The 25895-nt window shown below is 28.4% G+C and overlaps 1 protein-coding gene across 3 annotated transcripts; it reads right to left on the reverse strand.

Annotated features, from left to right (window-relative positions):
• Positions 1–111: 111 nt before the first annotated feature.
• LOC112683940 (PHD finger protein 7-like) lies at positions 112–15766 on the reverse strand. Of its 3 annotated transcripts, none has more exons than XM_025555193.1 (10): positions 15256–15765; positions 14465–14640; positions 14304–14405; positions 14118–14242; positions 13781–14059; positions 12607–12726; positions 11867–11982; positions 11189–11508; positions 4079–4259; positions 112–350 (listed from the first exon to the last, which is right to left on the reverse strand). In XM_025555193.1, exons 1-10 carry the CDS (start codon positions 15275–15277, stop codon positions 322–324), a joined length of 1470 nt encoding a protein of 489 aa, XP_025410978.1. In that variant the 5' UTR covers positions 15278–15765; the 3' UTR covers positions 112–321. The 3 variants fall into 3 exon arrangements, 2 of the variants coding, with proteins under 2 accessions (XP_025410978.1, XP_025410977.1); XM_025555192.1 differs by having other exon boundaries at positions 12607–12750; XR_003148627.1 differs by lacking the exon at positions 112–350 and adding an exon at positions 10841–11024 and having other exon boundaries at positions 4170–4259; positions 12607–12750; positions 15256–15766.
• Between the last annotated feature and the right edge of the window lie 10129 nt (positions 15767–25895).

A 25895-nucleotide genomic window follows, 5' to 3' on the forward strand; every position in this document is an offset into this window, starting at 1 on the left:
AAACAAATACACATTTAGTATACTAAAATGCAATAATTAAACAAGTTAGGGAAAAACATAATTAAAGGGCAGTGATTTAATTTTTTTTTTTTTTTTTTTAAGCAAATAAAATGAATCAATTTTTACAATATTTTATTAAACTTTAGGTAAAATATAAAAGACCATTCTTAAAAACCATTACTTTAAAATGATTAGAAATATTAATTCAAATTGGCAAAGAAATATTTCATTCATCAGTCTTAATTCTGTTAATGACTGTTCAGTAGTAATTGTATGTAAAAATACATTAGCTCTGCACAATGATTCATTCAAAATTGAAATTTAGTCATCATCTAAAGTTAAGTCAATACCTGAAAAATATGAATATGAATAATTAAAAAATGAATTTAGAACATCATATTTTCACACAACGTCACTTGCATGTGCACCATTATTAAAATATTAATATTATTATAAAAAACAAATTTTAAAATTTGTATCGAGAATGAAGTTAACAATAGCATAAATATTATAATAATAAGATATACACTATATTTATTGAAAATGTATCAGGAATATTACAATAAAGTTTTGATAATTAGAAAAACTTAATATAAGTTAAATTTACTATTACATTCCTCAGTTTTGAGTTATCAAGACTTAGCTATAGTTTATTAACTTTCTAACTTTTTAACTTATTAACTTTCTAACTTTCACCAGAATCAATGTATATCCAGTAGAAAAAGTTATATATGACAATATCTATGAATACACTTTGGAGTTCCATTAATGTGTTAATCCTACAATAAAAACAACTACTTTTATAGTCCCTTCAATATTGTCATTATTAGTTTCTATCAGGGCTTGCAAACGTTATACATGATAAATAAAAATTAACATTTTTAAATCTAATCAAATGGAAAAATCAAAATACCACATAACAATTAACTATAGATATAAGTATCATTTAATGATTAAATAAAACAAAATAAAAAAATGAATATTTATTATAAAATTAATATTATATTGTATAATTCAATATATCTTTATTTTTTTTAGGGTTTTATTTTCATGGAAATATTTTTTAACGCAATTAATTTCCATCAAACGATAAGCATTATAGACTGTATTTTACTTAATTAAATCAAGTATAAATCTACTTTTATTTTTCTAACCATCATATCAAATGCCCAATGAAAAAGGTTGTAACTTGACTATTTTTTTATACTGAAACTTGTAATAATTACGGTATCCTCCATTCTACCAATGATGTTATTTTTGAAAATGTACGTTTAAAAATAGAATAAGAATATGAATTGAAATGCTTATTTTATTCATATTGTAAAGTTAGAAAAAACGAATAATGGCCTTTTTCATTGGGGCAGTCGATGATAAGAACAGATGATCAAATAGGAAATTACTAGCAATTTAAAGAACCATTAAAAACGATTAATTTATGATGATCGGGTTAAATTTACATTGTTATTTTATCATTATTTTCTCAATGTATAATACAGTGGTCTCAAACACGCGGCCCGCAGGCCACGAGCCATTTCAATGTGGCCCGCAATGAATACTTATTTCTTAATTTTTTTTTTTTGTATATAATATTTTATTTTTTGACAGCCTGGTATAAAAGAAAATTGTCAAATATCAAGTGATGCTCGATAATAAAAATAAATTATTATAATTATTAAACAAAATCAATACACAGTACAATGTCCATTATTGTCATAATTATAATATATATATTTCGTAATAATAATTATAATTAATAAAAGAAATAAATTTTGTCTTAATTAATTTTAGGTTAAATGTTAAAATGAGTAAAAAAGTGTTTTGCCCGTGAACCTTTGACGTAAATATAGATAGCCCGCTGGTAATTTAAGTTTGAGACCACTGGTATAATCCATATAAAAAACCAAGATATACATATACCATAATATAGGTATTTTATAGTTATTTTACTAACAGAGTATATAAGTAGTCTTTGCCTTTTTTGACCATAGTCCATATTTTTTAATCCCTTTACAATTTACAGAGTTTCCCAAACTGTGGTTCGTGGACCCTTAGGGGTCCTCACATATACCGGAGGAGGTCCGCGAACGTAAATTTAAAATATACAAAGTATTATTATTAATTATTGTTTTTTAATTTTTATTTGTACTAAAGGATCAGCGATCATTTTTATTATCTCTAAGGGGTCCAGCAGAAAAAAAGTTTGGGAAACGTTGCTTTAAATAACAGTATATACACAGCAAACAAGCCAAAATAAACTTACTACAATGTTAATGGACGAGAAGAGTTAACCAAGTGCTAACCTGGCAATAATTAAAGTTCCCTCTCCCATACAAGTCATGTCACTAATCTACTATAGAATGAGTATTTGTATATTAAATGTCTCTCATGTCCTATTATTCCAAAACACCATGAAAACTCAAAATTAAACATAAAAATTGTCTCCCCTCGTGGATTTATTGTTTAACCATTATATTCAGTCTAACTTCCCAAGATCCTTACTGGTCTTTACAGATGGTTCTGTGTTGACCAACCAGTTCAGCCGATTGTTCCTCTTCATATTCAAACTAAATAGAACCTTTTCTAACAACCTAAACTCGCTTTTGTCATATTTTACTGCGAAGTTTTACACCATTATACACGCTTTTTGAGTTCATCTTCTCTCTTGACTTTAGTAACTTCCTCATAAATTCCTACTCACAATCATGTTTCCTAGCTATATCTTCTGATTCATTCAATTCCTTTCTTTTCCCTCCTGGGTTTTCATCTAAACCCTAATATTCCACCTCAGTTTTAATAAAAAAACGATCAAATTCTTGGGAGTTCCAAGTTACGTTGATATCACAGGCAATGAACAATCAGACACTAAATTCTCCAATCAAATTCCCAGCTCCCGTTATCTTACCGATTCACTGCAAACTATTGCAGAATGCTTGGCAATCTAAATGCTCCTTTCTAATTATGGTGTTTGGCATAGACAAATCACTCCCACTATCCCTTAATATCTATGGTTAAATGACTTAAAGATTTATAGACAACTAATCGTCACTTTCACCCTCCTTAGAATAGGCTACAATCTACTTCTTTACCATGGCTTTAACCTCTCATATAACTCTTTTTCTATATGTACAACACAATGACACCGTCTGTGACTTCAATCATATTATTTTTCACTGTCATTCTCTTCCTCTTTTCCCTAGCCTACAACTTCTTTTTTTCTTGCCTATCTTCTTTTGGTTATATAGTTACTGAAGCTAATTTTCTCCTTAATTCTTGCTCCATTTCTTTCATCCATTTCATTATCAAATTCATTAGTTCATCTAGCTTCTTAATTTAACCAGTTGTTAGTTTTCTTTATGTGTAATTAGTCTGATTTATTTTAACCTAATTGCTTTGTTGTAATGTGTTTAATGAAGGCAAAATATATATATATATATAGATAATTTAGATTGTAGATATTTTAATAAATAGAATAAATGAAAAAAAGTTTTTAACGTGTAACATCTTAACGTTTTAAATATTTTATAATGAAAAGTTGGATACCGTTTTAATCACTGATAACACAAAACATAAATGTTACTTAACATTATAACTTTAAATAATGATAAACGCAAGTCTTAAAACGTTTTAATTGTAACTAACATAAAACGATTTTTTTTCTTTGAATGCAAGCCCTGGTTTCTACCATACTTTATATTTAATATTATTTTTTTATAACTGTTAATATCTTTACTATATACTTAAAAAATTAGAGTATGAAAATTAAAATAACTGTCGCCCCGCTATTCCCTGAATACATAAAAATATACTTGTTTTATTAATAATAAATATTTAACGAACAAAAATATTAAATTTAAAAAAGGATCAGGTACCGCATGGGAATTAACTAACTGATATTGAAGAATTGTTATTAAATAATAATAGTTCTTAATTTCAAAAATAAATTCTATTAAATATTATGTCTATTTTTTGGACTTCGAATGATGAATTTAATAAGCTTTCTACAGAAAGAAACTTTTTTTTTTACAATTTTATATTGTTACTGTGCAGTTATTTATATTACAACTGTTTAAATACTCACTCTCAGTTTGGCAATACATAGCAGTTCTAAGTGTGGATGATGAAGGCGTAATAGATTTGTAGTGGAAACCATTTTCATTGAGGCCATTTGAAGTACTACTACTCACTGATGAGTAACATTGTATTACTGGTAGAAAAGATTGTTCAATAACTTGGTTTGGTGGTTCTATATAGGCTATATACTGTTGAAAAAAAATCATACTTTTATTATTAACTATAATAATTATAGTAAATACGATAATTTAATATAATTGGTGGTTTAAGCAATTTCCAATACAAACATGTGAATATATTAAAAAATGTTAATAAAAAAATCAATAAAGCAATTGATTAGTTTTAGGCAAGAGTATAAATCATAATATAAAAACAATTGTAATTAGTGATTGGAATAATCGAATAATCGTATGATTAGTAGTCAACAACAAAATAATTGATTGATTTTAATAATCAAATAAATTTTTCACTCAAAACAATAAAAAATTGAATGGTTTTCTCACTTGAATGATAAAATAATTGAATGGTTTTTTTTATCTCACTACCTGTATACTATTGATAACATTAAAGTTAATGGTACAGTGTGTTATACATATGAATAATATATGTAATACAATTAGGAAACTCACTGGAAGTAATATCAACTACTTTTTTATAATCTTTTGAATAGATCATCGGTGAATTAACTATTTCAAGTAAAGAATAAAAAATATAAAATAGAACAAATACTTATTATAAGTATTTAATTGTAAAATATAAAATAAATACCATAAATATAAAATATTTGAAACTCACACAATATTAAAAACTTAATAATGTATAAAATATTAATGATAATCTGGAAACTGCGTCTTAAATTGCAAAAAAAGTGTCGGTTTATAAAGTTAAATTTAAATTACTATTTAAAATACAATATAATTAAAATTTTCAGGATGAAGTCTGTTCCAACAGTCGTTATTTATCCCGTTTTTTAAAACACACATAAGTCACGGGAACACATAAATATTTCAATTGTATTAAGTTCAGGAAATGTATTTTTGTGTTGTTATATATATCTGTGGGTTTTTACTACTAATTTTTATCATATGAATGTTTTATTTGATTAATTTGTTCGAATGATTTTATTTCAATGATTTATTCGGTTATTTAATAAAATTACGAATGATTTTAAAAATAATCAAATTGATTCTATTATTAAAATAATGGAACGATTCGATTATTTCCATCACTAATTATAATATAATTGTATAAAAGGCGTGTTAAAAAATACTCTTTAAGACCAGGCTACCTAGAAGTAAATCCATAATTCCATTCTTTTTAATTAAACGAAAGAATGGTTTAAACCTTATTATTACCCATGCAACTATAAAACATTATATAATCGCTATATCTCATAGAATAATTATAATAATATTAAATATTAATAATTCAATTTACAATTGATCATAACAATAATTGTAAATACAATAAATATCTTTATATTAAAAAACATGTATACATATAAAATACATGTATAAATATTTATGAAATAATTCTCTTATTTCAGTATTCAACGTTAAGGTTAGTTTAGCAATTTTCCAGTTTCACCACTCAACTCTATAACTATTACTAGCCTTTTCAATTTTCTGTAATTTTTTAGTTTCGTATCAGACATGGTTTTGATGTATGATATTTATGATTTTTCTTAGTTTTTTATGTAATTTTTTTTCTTTTCTATTATAAGATGTAGAAAACTCTCTTGTTGTCTCAGAACATGTTCAATCATATCTCCTATTTTATTTTTAATTATATTGAGTATCTTCTTAGTTTCATCTATTTTGTATTCTACAATGTCATTTGTTTTTTATTCTGTCCTTCTCACCTTGTATAATTCTTTTTCTACACATCTCAAAACTTGATCGACTGAACAATCCTAGATTATATTTTAATTACCTTCAATCATGGCTGGTTGTACTATCTAAATCAGAGGTTTCCAAACTGTGCGCCGCGGCTGACTCGATATCGACTATGTTATCTGGTCTAAAAATAAACAACGGTATTTTATGATGACGAATACCGTCATTTTTATTACCATTATCTTGATTCCTACAATAAGTTATTATTACTATACTAACTAATTATTGTATTTGATATAGATAAACGACTGTTCGTGTCTGGTGAAATTCGTTTTTGCGTTAGTACCTATTTATTACCTATACACGTATACGTATCAGTCTCGGTGTGTTATAATATTTTGTTAAAGTTTCTTAAGAATATATATATATAGTAAGTTCTGTGATTTTTTTTTAAGTTGTAACTTTGTTCTGTGTTTATTTATTATGTATCGATTTTTATTAAACAATCGTAAACGTACAAGTACATGTGAAGACGAAGAAATTTTACAATTAACCAGTTGCGGTGAAACAGTAAAAAAGCGAAACTGTCGATGATAGTTATTTGGATTTTGGTTTTACGTCAACAGAAATTAACGGTGAAGAAAGACCACTATGTGTAGTATGTATGAAAGTTTTGGCATCAGAATGCATGTTGCCGAGTAAATTGAAGCGCCATTTAGAAGCAAACCACAAGTATATGATTGACAAACCTCGAGATTATTTTATTAGAAAGTTAAAAGAACTAATACAGGAAAGAAGTACGTTTTTCAAGAATGCATCAATACCAACCAATGCTTTGATTGCATCTTATAAGGTGTCCTATAGAATTGCGAAATGTAAAAAGCCCCATACCATTGCAGAACAACTTATCTTACAGGTTGCTAGAGATATGGTAAATATTATGGTTGGTGAATCTGCTGGGAAATTATTCTCAAAAGTGTCCTTGTCCAATAATACGGTTAGCCGCAGAATTCACCATATGGCGGAGAACCTCAATGATCAATTGATAGAAAAAATCAAAGAAAGGGAATTTGGGTTGCAGCTGGACGAGGCTACGGATACTAATAAGGATGCTCATTTGATATGCTATGTTAGGTTTATAGATGATGATGTCATGTTAGAAGACCTACTCTTTTGTAAAAATATTACAGCAAGCGCCAAAGCTCAGGACTTATTTGATATTCATAATAATTTTATGTCAGAAAATATGTTGGATTGGACTAAATGCGTTGGCGCTCGTTCCATGTATGGCAATTATGGAGGATTATAGTCACTTAGCCCCTGATGCACTGTGGACCCATTGTATTATCCATAGAGTAGCACTTGCGGCAAAATATCTAAGTCCCGCGCTGAACCAAGTATTAGAATGTAGTCAATTTTATAAAACTCGTCCACTGAAAGCAAGATTTTTCAAAAAATTATGTGACGATATGGGAGCTGAACAATCAAGTTTGTTGTACTACAGCAGTGCACGATGGCTATCTCGTGGTAATGTTTTATCACGTATGTTTGAACTACGCCAAGAAATTTATATATTCCTTAAAGAAGAAGGGCACAAATATGCCAATGAATTTTCTGACGAAAATTTTTTAATAAAATTGGCATACTTGTGTGACATTTTTGAAAAACTGAATGCATTGAACACCTCATTGCAGGGAAATAATATGAACATTTTGAAGTCGATGGATAAAATGACAGCGTTTATAAAAAAACTCAAACTATGGAGAAGACGAATGAAGATACGAGCAAAGATTAATTTTCCATATTGCAGCAGTTTCTGACCTCTAATAGAGTTGAGATTTCTCAAGATATGAAATCCATTTTTGAAGATCACTTAGCACAGCTAGTGATATGGTTTGAGAAATATTTTAAAAATGAAGACACTGCTAAATTTGTATAGATTCAAGATCCATTTAACTCCATTGTTCCATCAGAATTTATTTCTACTAAAGAAGAAAGTCTAATTGAGTTGTCTTGCGACAGTAGTTTGAAATCAAAAATTTTAAATATGGAATTGACATAATTTTATATTTCAATATAAAATGAATATCCCTTTGTATGTGAAGCTGGGTTTTCGGCGGTCGCTGTGATAAAAAGCAAATATTGGTCAAAAATTAATGTGGAGAAAGAAATGAGAGTAGCAGTATCAAGTTTGATCCCAAGATTTGAAAAACTATGCAGTGATGTCCAGGCTCATCCATCTTACTAATTCAGTTGTTTTTTACAAATAAACTATGTCTAATTTACTTTACCTAATAAAATTAAAATTAAATATTTCAGTGTATAATTATATAAAATAAATATTTCCATATTATCTATTGAAAATTATACATGTTATTTTATTTAAAAAAAGGTCGTAAATTTTATTAAGGGCGCCATGAGCAAACTTTAGTTCTAAAAGGGCGCCACGAGTAGGAAAAGTTTGGGAACCTCTGGTCTAAATATCTAAATCTTTCTACTTGGTGAAGGGTGTAATTACCAATTTAAAGTCATTAACTTATAAATATAATGTATTTTTTGAAACACCATTACCTAGGTTAAGTGATATACTTGGAAACATCTTGTCATTCCGATTAGCACTCTTCATATTATTGGTAAGAAAAGCTTTGTAGTCAGCATTAATTTTTTTTCTACTACTAAGCTAGTTTGTTTTTGGCAGGTGTAACTTTAATTTCTTTGATAAATTATTCCATACAAACATTAAAATATATTGATGATACAGTGCATCCTTGTCTTACTTATACCTTTTTTACTTTGGCAGTCACAAATTTGTTCAAAAACTATATTATGGTTGATTGTTCTTTATATATATAAATATATCTTGCTCATTAACTCATTAATCTCCTATTATTACTAAGTTTACTCTAAGACACTTGGTTACAGAATAATGCATAAAATTATACTTTATCATTGTCATCTGCATTCTTATAATATTATGCTATCATATAGCTATAACTTTCACTAATAATAGTATGTCACTTTAAGCAATCATATTCGTTACTCATAGACTGCATTTCATGTTTATAAAAAACGTAACTTACTGACTTTCTTTTTCACAATAAAAAAAGAATAATAACTAGCTGTGTATACAGTTAAACTAGTTTCAAAACTCTACAGCATATAATTTTTGAAAAGGGGAGCTCAATATCAAAAAAATCATTGCAAGATCTGATGATCTTGAGAGAAAAACTAAAAAATTCTAATAAATTATTTAAACTTAGTTATAAATAGTAAATACAAAACCCTAAAATTTTGTTTTGAACCACCAAAGGATTCCATTAGTTAGTTTTGTTAATGATTTAGAGCAAATATATATGTTACCTTAAAAGTTCAAAATTAGCTTAAGTTAGGTTTTACTATTATCTAGTACTCAGTATAAATTAAAAATTATCATTTTATTTGGATTTTAATTAAAAGCTTTCTGTACATCTTAGGATATAAAAATAGTGATAGTAAAATCTGATTAATACATAAAATAATTCATTTCAATTCCAACTATACATCTGTTTGTTAAAAAACTGTTTTTCAAATCAGTAATTATTACTATATATGTTACCGGAAAAAATGACAATCAGTCCGTGTTGACAATGACTAGTCAATAACGATAATGCCTGATTTAGTAAGGAATTAATGTCAATACCTAGTCATTGATAACAATTCCTAATAAAAGAAGGCATTGATGATAACATTAAAATTGAATCTGATATATTTTAATACTTATTAGCTAGTTAGTAAAAATCATAATCTTAATCTTTATTGTTACGTGATAAACTACTATGACACTTGGAATTATATAATCTAGTACAGCGGTACCCAAAGTATGCTCCGCGAAGCCTTTGGTGCTCCGCAATGGTTTGCCTAGGGCTCCGTTTGTAACACCACAAAAAATTTAAAAAAATATTCGTCATTTAAAATTAATATATATTTCATGAAAACTTGAATGTAGCATAATCAAATCGATCACCGATAAAGCGGTGTTGATATTTGTTTGAATGCGGATTTATAACATTGCCTAATATAATACAGAAATGCTGATAAAACTACGAAATATCCAACATTGCCTAACTTTTCCAGTCATTGTCAACAATGACTAGGATATATTGACAATTCCTGAATTTTCATCTTTTCCGGTAACATATATAAATAATGATTCTAATAATATCAATAACTATGGCTAATATTTTAAGAAAAACAAGTTATTTATTGGTCATTCTCTGGAATTTTTACTTGTATTGTCTGACCAATTAAAAAACCAGACAATTTAAATTTTTGTTATTTGTTTAACTAAAGCATGAAGTAATTTGTCATATGACTTTATTAGAACATTCAGATAGATGATGATTTGCAATTATTTTTATTTTTATCTCTCATCACAGTAAATGTGTACTAGCACAATTTGTTCATCTTCAGTAAAAGCCTGAATAAAATTTAAATGTTTAACTTTTACCAAATATAAATAGTAACACCTAACTTTAACTAATAATTTAATTTTTACAGTAACATACACATTCAGTGCAACAAAAGAAATTAAATAAAGAACCAATAGATGAAGAGTTAGAAAATATTAAGTATTAGATGTTCATCAAAAGTGGACATTAAGTAGTGAGTTTTAATTAGTTTTAAATCAAAATAAATATGTATACATATAATATTGCAATGTGCACCATAATTATGAAATAGAAACAACAAAATAATTTTTAATTTTTAAGGAATTCCAGTATTAACTTTTATAACCTAGTTTTCAAAAGAACTTTTTATTTTAGTTTAATTGATTATTTTACTAACTATTAACTCATAACTTTTTGTGATAATTTCACCCAAGTTAATACTTTTCATTAGCACGTCCACTTTTGATATTCATTAACAAAAAAAAAAAAAAAAAAATCATAAATTACTTTTAATATTGGTTGAGATTGAATAAATTGCATTCTTGTGATGGTTAAAATGTATTAAAAGTAGAATCAATATACAAAATGTTCCATAAAAAAAAAACCTATCAGTTTATGCTTCGAATATGTACTAGATCTAGAACATGTATGGTATACATTAAAGAATAACACATATTCTAATTGGCCATACCTAGAAAATACAATACATTGTTTTCAAACCTTGAAACAAGGACAATTGCTTAAATAACCAATGTAAAAAAAAAACAAACTAATAACTAAATTGTGGTTTTAATAACTATAATAAATTAAATATTTATTTAAACTTATAAATAGTATAATATACAATTTAATTACCTGTACGTCATTCCCATTACTAGTATCAGCTTCAGCATTATTTTCATGAACATCTTCTTCATCATCAGATAATAGTGAAATTACTTCATTTGTCGCAAATAAGGGCTGCCGAGCTACATTATTTCCTAACACACCTCTGTTGTTTCTAACCTGTCTAGCTCTATCTCTAGAAGTCAAGTTCATTAATGTTCCTCTTGTATCAACCTGTGATAAATTACTAGTTTGGGATGATGTAATTTCTACTTGGGTGGTTGTAGGTGAATTTGTGTTATCAGTAATTTCTAATCGTCTTATTCTGACAGTGACAGGATTTTCTGTAACTAATAATTAAATATAAAAAAATAATCAAAACCAACACAAAATAATTTAGTTATTAATTTTATGGTAAAAAATTTAAAGAAAATATCATGAAGAATATTTTAAATTTAATAAACCTAAAATAATGATTAGCACTTTAATTCAAATAATATAAGTTTATTTAAATTACAAAGTCATATTTATGTAAACCTAGAAATTATCTCAATTAATAATATAGTAATAATGGAATTGATCATTTTTCTGTAATCCTGAGTTCATAAAATCAGTAATGCTATTGCTACATACATTAATTTTAAGTGTTTTAAAATGTATTATGGAGGTAAAATAATGTAAACAATAAAATAATATAAAAAATCATACCAGCTATACTATGACAGGAGTTACAGTACCACTGTTCATTACACTTAAGAGAACTGCACAACTTATGTGTACCATATGAACCACAAGCATGACATAATATTATTTCCCAGGATCCACTAATAGAAAAAAAAAAAGTAAAAACAAAAATTCCAAAATTGAATTCTATGTGTAACAGAAAAACATAAAAATATGTTCACAAGTTTATATATACCTGGATCAGAATAAGAAGATAACCATTCGTGCACAACAGACTGGAACAAAATAACTTCTACCCATACCAAGCCAACACCCAATTTCTTTACAGAGTTTAATCATTATACACAATAAATAAATGTAAATACCAAAGTACATACAAATAATTAAGTGTAAACTTTACATGCACTTGGTGGCCAATTTAATAATGTTGCCTGAATGAAACAAATATAAATATGTAGGCCTCTGATCATCTTCTTATTCTGTCCTGAGTAAAGACAGAATGAACCCTATTTATATACAATAATACACACGTATAAGAAAAAATTGTTTTTTATTATTATTATTATTATTTTTTTTATAGTATCAAAATTGTAATATTTGAATAATGTAAGATATTCAATAAAACTATAAAAATATTTTATAAATCTAAGTGTTTCGAATATTCATAAACCATTTATACCAATTGTTAATTTATTAATTTTTAAATAACTTATTAAATAAAAAATAACTGTAAAATTTTAATATTAAATAAACATATTACTCACGTCTCTTGTTGAAAGTTCCTTCTCTCTGGATGAGGACATAAACATGTATCAGCATTGCAAGTACTATGACGTTCTAAAAGCTCAACATATGCGTCAGGTACTGTTTCCCATGATGCATCCCTGCGTATTAATTTTTTCTTGTGACTGTGTATATATAAAAATTAGGCACTCGTTCAATATGCTATCTACAGCACATTTGGTGATGAAGTATATTATAAAGAATAATGATAGGCTCCTATCAAATTTTATTATACCTATAGATATTTTATAATTTTGTAATTTAAATTAGGCTTTTTACAATAGAAATTATAATAGTTCAACTAATATATATATATAATATCTGAAAATAGTCAATCTTTTGCGTTATGATATTGACTGTAATTATTTGTAACAATATTACATTTAAAATTAAAAGATATAAGTTTTTAAACTGATAAATACACAAGATTTATTAAGCAATGAACAATCATGTACTAAAATAAAAATGTCACCATGCAAGTTCTTAAAAATAGTAGAAAACAAGATTCAGAAGGAAATATTTTAAAACTAATTGAACGAGTACCAAATCGATATACGGTTAAACTATGTATGTGCTCAAAACAATAGTTTTAATTTAATAAGTAAATAACTCAACTTGATTTTAATTATTTTTAAGTTCTTTTACAATAAATTTATACAATTTGTTTGAAATTAACTATTAGATAAAAATTATTATTGATACAGTTTAACCTTGTTAAGACAGATTCATATGGTTCCAAGTATCAGTAAGTATTTTATCTTGTCCATTAAACCATTTAACATTGTTTACATTACATTTAATAAACTATATGAAAATTGTATAGACATTTTGTCTGATGGCAAACACAGTTATTCAATTTGTATAGACAGTATAGTTAAATTATTGGTGTTGAATTAACAAAAAATTACTAACCAATTACTAACCAGGAACAAAAATAGAAAAAATGTTATTTTATTTAATATTCTCTATAAATGCATCTTAACAAGGTTCTTCTTGATTATAACTTGGTTAATTTTTTAATAAAAAATAATTCATTTTATTACTAATTTGTTTTTTATAGGTTTTTACTTCATTGTTTTTAAAAATTTTGTTTTACACAAATACATGTCTATTTACTAATTTAAGATAATATTTTATTAGATAAAAAAGTATTACCTTGATGGTATATAAATCCCAAGAGTAAGCATCCTACTCTTGAATAATTCAACATTATTACACAATGGACATTTAAAAAAGTAGCCAGCATTTAATGCCAATTCTTGAATACAGTCTCGATGAAACCAAGCATTACGTTTGCAACATGGAGCCCAGATAGATGATGGAAGAGGAGTAGGTATAACATCTTCTTTACAAATAGAACACTGAACCGGAGTGGAATGTTGTATGTCTTGGATATCTATATTTTGTGCTACTCGATGCTGTTGGCAAAAAGATCTAACACATCGGTTTCCATTAAAATCAGATGCATATTTTTTTTAAAAAAATCACATACTTGAATGTTTGAAAAAATTGATGCATTGATCCATTTTTCAATCCACAAGGTAGATGAAATATTTTACGACATCTTGGGGTACAACATGATATAGTAGCACCAGGTTTCTTACAGTAAGTGCAGATCTAAAATTATCAGTTATAAATATCCTACATATTATAATGTACAATACAATATTTTATATACTTCTCTAGCTCCTCTAATCAATTCATTTTTAATATCTTTAAATAAAAATCCCCAAATTCCTTCCTTATCTGAACCATTTTGAACTGCTCTAGAAGATAACAACTAAAAAATTTTTTTTATTAAAAATTAAGTTCAACTGCAAATTTATAAATTGTACTTACAATACAAAAATAATGAACAATGATATCGTTAAGTTGATAAAGTGGACCATATGCTTTTTCACTTATTTCTTTTCTATTGCAAAACATACACGCTTTACCATCTCTAAGGCTTAGCACTACCATTTTATCCTTGAGCATCGGCTGTTTTGCTGTTACCTTACGTACATTCTTATGTTCTGAGAAAAATTATAACTGATTAGACCACAAGTTTTTTGGATATAATACTTCTTTAATATAAAAGAACATTAGGTAAAGAAGAATTATTTATATTCAAATTTTAAATTAAAATCAACACGAGAAGAATAAGATATTTTATAAAGCATACTAATGACAACAGTAACTAGCTAAGTTAAATAATTAAAAGTGCATTAATGGTACATGATACCATGCTAACTCATAAAACTATCTAATTTGAATGAGAATTTTTATTTTTTCCCTTCAATTAACACATTCACTTCTGCAAGTATATTTCTAATCTAGCCTCCTAATATACGCCGCGTAATTGTTGATAACATAATACATGTGAAAATCTGTGATGAACAGCCGCTATTACCTTTATTTATATTGGCAATAGCTGCTGCCCAGCACAGATGATATCTGTATAATATTTTTAAGGTGTTAAACGAAATACATCCAACATAAAGAATAGTGAGGCACACTTCTGTTTAGAAAACATGAGCTCGGGACAGTACGTTTGATCAGCTATCAAGGGACGGCATATAAGAATAGTTATAGCATCAAAGAAAAGCAACGAAATCGTTTTCAAGAACAACTTTAAATAGAACACTTACTTCTCCTGGTCACCGGCGCCATTACTAGTCTCCGTTTGTAGGTCCGGTAAATCTTAATAGTCGTCGGCCCCGACTAATGTCGATAACATGAAGTCAGGTAAATAGTCGTCACTGTGCCTTGTGATCGAAACAACACAACCAATATGTGTGAGAAGCAAGGTGACAAGTACTTGCAAATTCTGAACGACGGTCTGACTAGAAAAGGTAGTTACTGCGAGAGACGGAACCGACTGGACAAAAATGGATGACGACGACGACCACGACTTTTGTGTTCAATACTCAACTCGGCAGACATGAAGTGTAATTATTGAACGGATAATTCAAGGCTTGGTGTGGTCGTCGTCCCTAAGAGTGCAGCGAACACATTTAGCCGTAACTGGACGTTATTTGGAAAGTTCTTGGGTGAAAAAAAAAAGCCCGCCTTGAAGACGACAAACAATAAACTGGAAGTATGAAAAACAATTATAGAGACGCGGGTGTATGGCAGCTATTAGGTCGTTCGTTCGGCCGTTCGCTGCTGATATTTGTTACATTGGTTACTTGTTGCCAACAGTGTCGCCAAATTTTGATAGTAAAAATTATGTTTGAAAAGCTTGGAACAATCACAGAATAATATATTAAATATTATATGTATTATAGGTATACATTATTATATTATAATTTAATAACAGTGCTCAACTTTAGGGATGACGGAGTACCCCAATAATTTTCAGAAATGTTAGTGTCCCCCTACTGTTATTACATTATAATTATAATTCTTAACAAATTTTGGGGACGCTCTTGTTTTTTTTTTAGTAAACTGTGTCCCCTTTCTTTAATTTTGCCAAGTCAACCAATGTTTAATGTATCAATGTATAACGTATAAATGTATTCTGTGGAACAATTGTCTCACAGTGATGAGGATATTGATAATATACGAATTAAAGTAGCAATATGTGGCAAATATACAATAACAATAAGTGTGTATTGACTAGTTAATTTTGAGAAAACAGTTTACTCAATCGGTAAACATAGTGTTTTGGAGTGATAGTTTAGCGCAACTGTTTGCTGCGTGAACGCAATTTATGGCCAACATGTCGAATTGAGTAAACAACTATGTGTGATGTTTTCTGTATTGGTTACTAATCGTATTATATACATAGTATATAAATATTTTTTAATGGGCTAATATTCAATTTAAAATTCAGTCATGGTAATAACAGTGGTGAATAAAGAGATAGTTAACACATTTCATACAATATAAGAAAAAAAAGAAGAAAAAAGGGAATATAATAATAATAAAACAAAAATAATGTGGCATTATATTATAAAGATTATAATATGTTGTAATATATAATTTATTGATATCCTAAAAATAACGCTTTTTTTAAATTAGCTAAAAAAAACATTTTATTTTTCAAACAAATACAATAAGGGAAAAGTACAGTCTCAATATAACATCAGGTTTACGAATGAAAAATAATATCATTCAAATGTCCTCCCTAGCTTGTTAACGAGTTTCTATGTTGGCAATACCGTAATCAGTTATTTTTTTTTTTATGGTTGTGAGAGGACAAGCTGTCACCAGGGTTTCCTTAAAGCAGGGTTCACACTACACCGTGCCGTGTCGTGTCTTGTACAATAATTATCTCTGATTGGCTGAACCATATTGTTACATCAAGGTATACCGTATAATAAATCACAAGTTACCTCACTAACCATAAGATACCGTGAAGTTGATCTTATCCAACTTTTGAGGGTGTAATTACCGATTTTAATAGTAATAATTTAATATTCTATGATGACAGTAGTCATAATAACAAAGGGCTCGGAATGTGTTGCATTTACACGATTTTATTGGGCTATTCAATTTATTGCTTAGTAACCTTGAAATTATTTTCATGACACTATGAAAAACCTAATGGGAACATTTTGAAAAAAAATTTTAAATTTCAAATTATTTATTTTATTTTATTTTATCTTATATATTTATACCTAGAACTTATGTTTAGCTTAGTATAATATACTAACAACATTTGTACTGTTATGTACGTGTATATTTAATAAAATATAATTATGAACATTTTTGTGTTAAAAAAAAATTAAGTGCATATTTTTGAAATATATTTGTATTTTTTTAAGCGCATAATTACATGCATATTTAGTACTTTTTAAGTGCATTAAGTTCGGAACCCTAATAATATTATACAATACATACTGTTTATTATGTAATTTAATATTCATCAGTTATTATTTATTGAAACTTATGAAAATATTTCATATTTAATAAAAAAAACTGCGAAAATATGTAACCAAAATTTGATAGCATCATCATAAGATATATATTGGTATCAGTGGCGTAGCCAAGGGGGGGCTAAGGGGGCTATAGCTTCCCCCATGGGCCGTGTTTATATGTATAATGTATCTTGACTATTTAATAGAATCAATGCTCTTTTAATCAAAGGCTTATTGATGTTATGCCACTTGAAGGACTTATTCCGGCCAATTTAAATATGTATGACGATAAAAATATTATAAAAGCTGCTAAAATATAAGTCCAAGATCTCCATGATGATACTTCATCTACAATCAGAGCTGACCTGTTCATATGGGGACAACAATGGAGTCAAAATACTATTCCAAAACCGAATTCTGCTCTTGATTCACTCTCTCATCGCACCAATCTTCGACCTAACATTAAAATACTTTTACAATTATTCGCCACGTTACCAGTTACCTCTTTCACTCCGGAAAGAACGTTTTCAGCACTTAATCGCTTAAAAATTTTTTTAAGAAGCACCATGTCGGAAAACAGACTGAATGGGTTAGCTATGGCTAATATAAATAAAAAAGAGCAATTCCATGAAAGTGAAATAATAACTGAATTTGCCAGAAATTCGCCTAAGAGAATGCAGCTGTCAGAGTGGAGCAAGTGACTGAACACTGAAACTAAATTATTATTATTATTATAAATTATATATTAATAAATATTTTTAAAACTATACTAAAATCCTTGAAAGTTTAGAAACTTGGTGGTAGATGGTTGGGGTGGGGTTAAGGGTGAATTCTCATATCCTCTCTTACCTTACTTATCCAAAAAAAAGTGGTTAGCCCCCCCCATTTAAAAATCCTGGCTACGCCACTGATTGGTATCACACATTTTCCAAACACACGGTCTGGTAAAATACACGTCACGGTGTAGTTTGAACCCGGCTTAACCGTTAATTTTTAATTCAGTTCCATAATTTGTTTTTGAACTTTATTTATGATAAACGTTAAATCAAGCTATGTTCAACAAACGGTTTTAGATTAGAGATGGAAAGTTTAGTTCATTTCTGTGAATAGTTCATTCAAGTGAATAGTTCAAATGAATTATTCTTAAGTTCACGTAGTTCACTATTTTATTGATCATACTGATATTGTTTGGCAATGAACTATTCGTTTTATCACTATTAGTATAGCAGTACACAGTTCAGCAGTAGTTCACACTACTTATGGGCAATTAAGTATTTGTTATCTAATTGTAAACGGCTGTTTACCATTTACAGGATTTCGAACAACGAACCACAGAGAATTTTTAAAGAAGTTCGCGAACTATTTCATTTCTACAATGCTACCAATTTTTTTCGAACAGTGAACTATTAAGTTACAGGTACTGAAACAGTTCAGAATAGTTCATCAAAGTGAATAGTTCAAACGAACTATTCGTTCACGAACTTAACATCTCTATTTTAAATTTTAACGTTGTAAACTAAATGGCTCACCGAAAATTTTACTAGAAAAACGTTAAAATTGTTAATGTTTTTTGAAATGTTCGCCCAAAAAACGTAAAAAAAATTAAAGTTCTTGAATGGTAGACCTAATAAACGTTGTTAAGTTATTCATTCTTGTAAATTTAATTAGAAGAACATTTCGAAATATTAAGTTCTTGAACATTTAATTAGAAGAACGTTTTACAATCATATGTTATCGAATGCTTTAAAGTTATACGTTCTTGAATAACGTTTCTATTTCTTGAACGTTCTGAAAATGAACACAATTTTGAAGATGACCAAGTTCACATAGACGAAGAAAACAGTAACAATGTTTCTGAATGTTCTTGAATGAACAAGAAAATGAAAATAATCAAGAGACATTACCATCAATCTTCAACGATTTGGGTGCAGCAGTCAATACATCGGAGGAGTAGGCGATGTGCTGCTCATACTTTACAACTATCGATTTTAAATGTATTTAAAATATAAAGTATAGAATCAACTATAAACAAATCACGGAGATTTGTGAAGATGTTGAGATTACCAAAAAATTTGGAATCTCTCAAGAATATGAATATACTACTATATTATTACTCATAATAACTTATTACCTATATTATCATCATAATATTATATCCTCTTATATTGTCAATAATAAATGATCGGCTATTGGATTTATTTTGGCTACAGCTTCTTTAGTTCTTTCAAAGTCACATTATGCTGTTGGGGTATATTTTTAATCCTTATCTTAGTTATTAATAAAGACAGGATTAGATGTAATTCAAATTTTCATATTAAAGTATTAATTATTCTTAAATAATTTTAAATTCAAAATAGTTAAAAAAAATAATTTTGTTATTTTCAAAGTTCGAAAAACGGTTTAGTTTGTGTTGTTAAATATGTTAAAAGTTTGAAGAACGTGTTAGCTTATTACGTTCTTCGTGTAATTGTTAAAAGAACTTAATAAGTTATAACATTTTTCTAGCAATTGTTCAAAGAACTTGATAGGTTATGGCACTTCTCATGTCAATTTTTTAAAAAACTTTTTTAAGATTAAAACGTTTTTCATGAAAAAAGTCAGTGAACTTAATAGTTTATATAGTTATTTCATATGAAGGACCAATAAACTAAATTAAATAATTAGTTTTGTACCGTTATATTTTGGTTTATGAATAACAATAATGTTCTTTAACAGTTTTTTTACATTCCGTTCGGAAACCCTGCCTGTCACAATTAATGGTAAATAGTGATCACTAGGGCCCGGAAATTTATGCATTAGCATGTTCTTAATGAGTGCATCAAAAAGTTGCTGGATGAACTACAAATTTGAATCACCACCTGACGATTTCAAAAATGAAATTTTAGTTTGCATATTTTAAGGTTTATTACATAAATATGCATATTTTAAAATAAAATTGCATTTTACTGCATTTTACTTGCTATATATATTTTTTTTTATTAATGTTTCATAAAAATGTCGGATTTTGAGTATATTTCAAAATATATTTGTTAATAAATTAGTCTTTATAAAAACGTCGCCAATATAAAATAAAAACCTGTTTGAAATTATAGGTCGTACTCTGATAATTTAATACTGTGCAATTACTACTTTACATCCTGATGGGCGATAAGCTGATAATACATCTAGCTAAATTTAGGTCGTAGCCCATTCGGCTCCCGTTTCTCTAATCGGCTCTTGTTTTACAAAAAGGTCAATTCCCAAACGGCTCCCGTCCAAAAAGATCTAATGAACAGATAAATTCCTAAACGGCTCCGGTTTTGTACACCACAAATTCCTTTCCACTTTATACAGACTTAGGACTAATCTCAAAAGAGGTGTGGTTAAAAATGTCTTTGTGTACACTATGTAAATTATTAAAATTATATAAAAAAAAGCGTATAGTATAATATTACATTTTAAATTTTTAACGTTAAAAAAATATTTAAAAAATGTATAAATAAAAATATTAAAAAAATCGTATATCGGGTAAATTTGTTAAGCACAATTTTTTTATATAGTCTATGCATGATTTTTATTTGATGAAAACTCGCAAATGATTTCTTCGACGAACTCTTGCTTTTTTTTCGATCTTGGTGTATTAAAATAACTTCGAGTTTTAATTTGCATTTCAGATTGTATATTGATTAGTATGTCAATAACCTTAAAAATATTTGGGTGTGTAGTATTGAATTATTTGTTGAATTTATTGTGGAACGCTTCACATCCATTTGTGGTCAAAGAGCAGATGAACACTCAGCCCACATTTTGGGAGGGAAACGACTATCTGAAGTTATGTAATTTTCAAAAATATAGTCGAAAACTTTGTCTATTTTATCATCTATGGGTTTGATAGCCATTAAATCATCTGTAAAACAATCTAAGACGTCTGACGGTGGCAAGTAAGGAAGGCCAAATAAATAATACAACGCTCTTCCGATTCCAGAATCTTTGTCTCTGAATTCTGAAGCAAGTCCCACTGACTAAATCATCCGCAACCAACTTTGACCCAAATGGAATCTATACTCCTTTATGTTAACCGATGGCCGCGTTTTTCGCAATCCAATGTGAATAGCTTCCTCAAAATCTACGAAAACAACTTGTGGATTTAAGTGATCACACAATGCTGAAAAAGCTTTTCTGTAGGTTACTGAGGTGTTATTTGGTAAAAAACAGTAAATAAGGGGAAGATAATGTCCGTTATGTAAAACATGAATGGTGAATATTTGATAAAAAAATTTGAAGGTGCCATCAACATATATACATCGGTTTTCCTTAAGAATATTTAAATTGGTGTTACATGTAAGAATAACAATATTTGACGCTTTATCGTTAAAAAATAAAAAATTCTCACCCGCCAAAGTTGTAATATTAATTTTGTCTAAACTATCTTGAGCTTCTTCTGTTGATTTTGGTAATTTTAGTAAAGATTTTGAACGAACATAGTATACAGATTTTTAAATAGTATTGATATCTTGTGTCGTCAACACATTTAAATCGTTCGGTTCAAGTTGAGTTTGAAGAAGTTTCGCGGGCTTTTCATGCAAATTTTCTTGAGCTTTACGCTTTAAATTACTACTTATTTCCTCCTCCTTATTACATTGTCATTTAAATGTAAGTGGGTGTGTTCCAGATGTTCATCAAACATTTCGCCAATACTATTTCGCTTAAAATAAGATTTACAACCACGAGTTATACATTTCCATACTTGCAAATCTTATGATTTTAATTTCAACAGGAGCTAAAACAAAAAAAATCATATACTCAGAAGTTTTATAAAATTCTTTATCAGCCATAAATTACTCAGCATTTCTTTTGTATCTGTATTCATTTTTAATAAAATATTTTTGTCATTAATCCCGCTAGAAGCATTTCAACACGTTTACATTAACCGTTTTTTATATTAACTTGCCGATATTATTAAATGATAGAATTTGATTAAAAAATTCTATATATCATCGTCAGAAGGCAAATTAAATAAACAAACACGGATGAAACCATGACAGGTCGGTTAGTACTCTTTAAAAAATTCTGGAAAATTCTCGAACTTTCTACGGGCTGTAGTCAATATAGTTAATAATACACATGCATAAGTGATTGCCCTAACACTTTCTGTTTATTAATTAGTAAGAATATTTTGTGTACCTGTTTACCAGTACCACCCTGATAAATAAAAGATATCTGAAACTAGAACAAAACTGTTTAAGTCAAAGTTGTTTAAAAAAATTAATATAATCCAAATATGAACTCAACAATAGATGTTGCTATTTGTTTTATTGCGCATGAACGAGGAAAAAATGTTAAAAATTTGAATTTTTAAAAAATAAGTGTAAATGCAAGTCTTTTTACAGATAAAAAAAAACCTAATTAAATACAAGGTGATGCGTTGAAAATATTTCGTGTTACCTTTATCGTTGAATACACTATTTATTAGGTTGGTCCTTATTCTTGAACGTTGGAAATTTGTTTGCTAGACCTCCAATTTTTTTATTATAACAAAAAAGTAAAGGTCCTCACACACTGCCGCGGTGGCGGTGGCGTTAAATTTATACACACGTATTGTAATGGGAGTCCGCACGCTGCAGCGGTAATTCGGCCGCGGTAAAATATCGCCGCTACGATATTTATAAAAACCGCAGCATGCTAGATTTCACCGCCACCATGCAGCGGTATTTTCAATTGACTTATCAAATATATGCTAATAGTACCTATACTATCTTATATATATGGTGTATATTAGTCTAGACTTCGATTATTTCCTAGAAACTATTCAAGTTATAGTTTAATATATTATTTAACTTAATTAAAGATAATTCATATAAAAATAATCAATACAATATTATATATATATATATATAATGAATATAATATGTACAATAGTATAAGTACTTAATATAGTACTAACGTACTATATAGATAAATCGTCAATTTATCAATGGCATAGGAATTTACTAATTAATTTTTTTTTTTTTATTAAAAGAACAAAAAGACCGCGGCAGCTATGGCCATTGGTCAGACAGTGACTTAAATAAATTACATAGTTACATATTTACATGATTTTATACAATATAAAGTTATATTTCTTTGAATAAGGTAGATTTTTTTAGGAAAATAAATAGTTTTTGAGTTGCGGTTGGTTCCGGGCTGAAGATTTCATATAAGTGGGTGGCTCCAAGGGTTATCATACGTTCTTGCTGGTTATTTCTGCATTCTGTGAAGATGTGCTTGATGGTGAGTTGGACACCGCAGGTAGTACAGTTGGGGGGATCCTCTCTTGTCATAAGGTGGCAGTGGGTTAGTAATGAATGGCCGTTTCTTAGGCGGTTTAAAATTGTTTCTTGTCGTCTGGAACAACCGGGAGGAGGAGGCCATGGGAGAATTGATTTTTTAATTTCATTGAGTTTGGTTGATTGATTTGACCAATATCGTTGCCACTTTATGGCATAAAGATTTTTTATATATTTTTTTGCGTCGCTGTAGGTAAATCCTGGTACATTGATAGCTTTGGGTGATATGGGTGAAAGTTTTGCGATTACTAATTAATTATACAATTATTGAATGTAATATATAAATATATTATGTTTATACTGGATAAAAATTGCCACCGCTACCGCCGCAATGTGTTCAGGTCTGCGATTTTGATATCGCCACCGCCACCGCGGCAGTGTATATTTAACCATTATACTATTATATAGATATGTTACATAAAAAATAGGAGAGGGGCTAAGTTAAAACAAGAGCTCATTTTTTTTTTAGAGGCGGGTAAATTTGATTTTGCCTCGTGTACTATTTTTACTCGGACCGATACTGACTGCATGGTTAACGGTGAACAGCATCGGGACTATGTAGTGTATCGGGATTGATAACAACACTAATAAAATATGAAAATACTTATTGCGGTGAACGATGTATTAATATGGATATTACAGACTGTAATGATATTTTAACCGCCCGACATTCAACGGAAGTGTAACTAATTCTTATTACTCTAACTCAGCGTTTCTCAACCAGGGGGTCACGACCCCCAGAAGGTTCGCGAACACCTTGACTTGGGGTCGCGCAGGTCAAAAATAATAAAACGCTGATTTACAAAATGTACCTTTTTATTTAAATATTTAAGACTTTTTAAATAATTTTAAATAAATAATTAGTGTGATCTTTGAATTTGTTTTACATTTAAAAGTTGCTTAATTTGTGGTTCAACATCTGAAACACATAAAAGTAAGTTATTTTCTAGTGATAACAAACGATTTCTGTACTTAGTTTTTATTGCCACCATGGATGAGAATCCTTTTTCGCATAAATAAGAAGTAGCTAACGGAATCAAAATTTTCAATGCCTCTGTTACCTAACTTCCATATTTATTTTTCCGGGCAATCCAAACCTTATTTAAATCTTGAAATCCAAATCGTAGCTGTAATTTCTTATCAGCTGATAATTCTATCAGTTGGTTGTGAGTCTCAACTGATAATTTGGCAACTGCAACAATATTTTCATCAAATGGATTAAGAACCTATCTATTTGAGAAGTCATTGTCGTTACACGAGAAATATTCGAGTAGTTGAATTTTCAATTCTCTTAAATGTGTTTTCATGGTATCAAAAACACGATCAAGAATAGGACTTTTTAAGTTTACATTTTTACATTACAACACGAGCGACGCGCGACTGTCGTCGATAAATTAATCGTTTCATAACATACAAAAATAATATTAAAAATAACAATAATAAGCAGTCGATTAAATGTAGATACCTCATCAATAAAACGGGCACTACTCCACTAATGGAAATTCCCAACGACCCGATACATAACTTTCAAACTTGATAAGCTTAAGTTACTAGATATGGTATTTATAAATTGGTATTTAAAATGTTATATTTCGTTTGGTTAATGATAGGATATTTTTACTGTTTAAATTTTTACCTAACCTAGATGGAGGGGTGGTCGCGAAGTGATTGACTATATTTTATACCTATTTTGGGGGTCGCGACACTAAAAAAGTTGAGAAACGATGCTCTAACTGTATTCGTAAGGCCCTTATCGATATTTGTAATACAGGCGTTCCTCTCTTACGGAGCGTTAAATCTTAACCGAGACAAAACCGATGGTTGAAATATCGGCCCTTATATTGTTAAAATGATAAAAAAAATGTACATAGGTAAGGTTTGTTGAATGTGCGTGTATGAACACATCCTAGATTGTGTTTCGAACCTTGTTTTATCAATTTTCACCAACTTTTAAAATTAAACTTTTTTGTAATGTATTCAATATTTTATGGTTTATTTTTATATTTTTTATACATTATGATATTATTTCAATTGTTTGTAAACAATTGTTAGAGTTCAATTTTTTTAATAATTTTAATTTTAATCAAATAATGAAAAATTGTATTCATAATTTTATACTTA

The sequence above is a fragment of the Sipha flava genome, unplaced genomic scaffold, assembly GCF_003268045.1.
Source record: "Sipha flava isolate LNK unplaced genomic scaffold, YSA_version1 237_pilon_pilon, whole genome shotgun sequence".
NCBI lineage: Eukaryota > Metazoa > Arthropoda > Insecta > Hemiptera > Aphididae > Sipha > Sipha flava.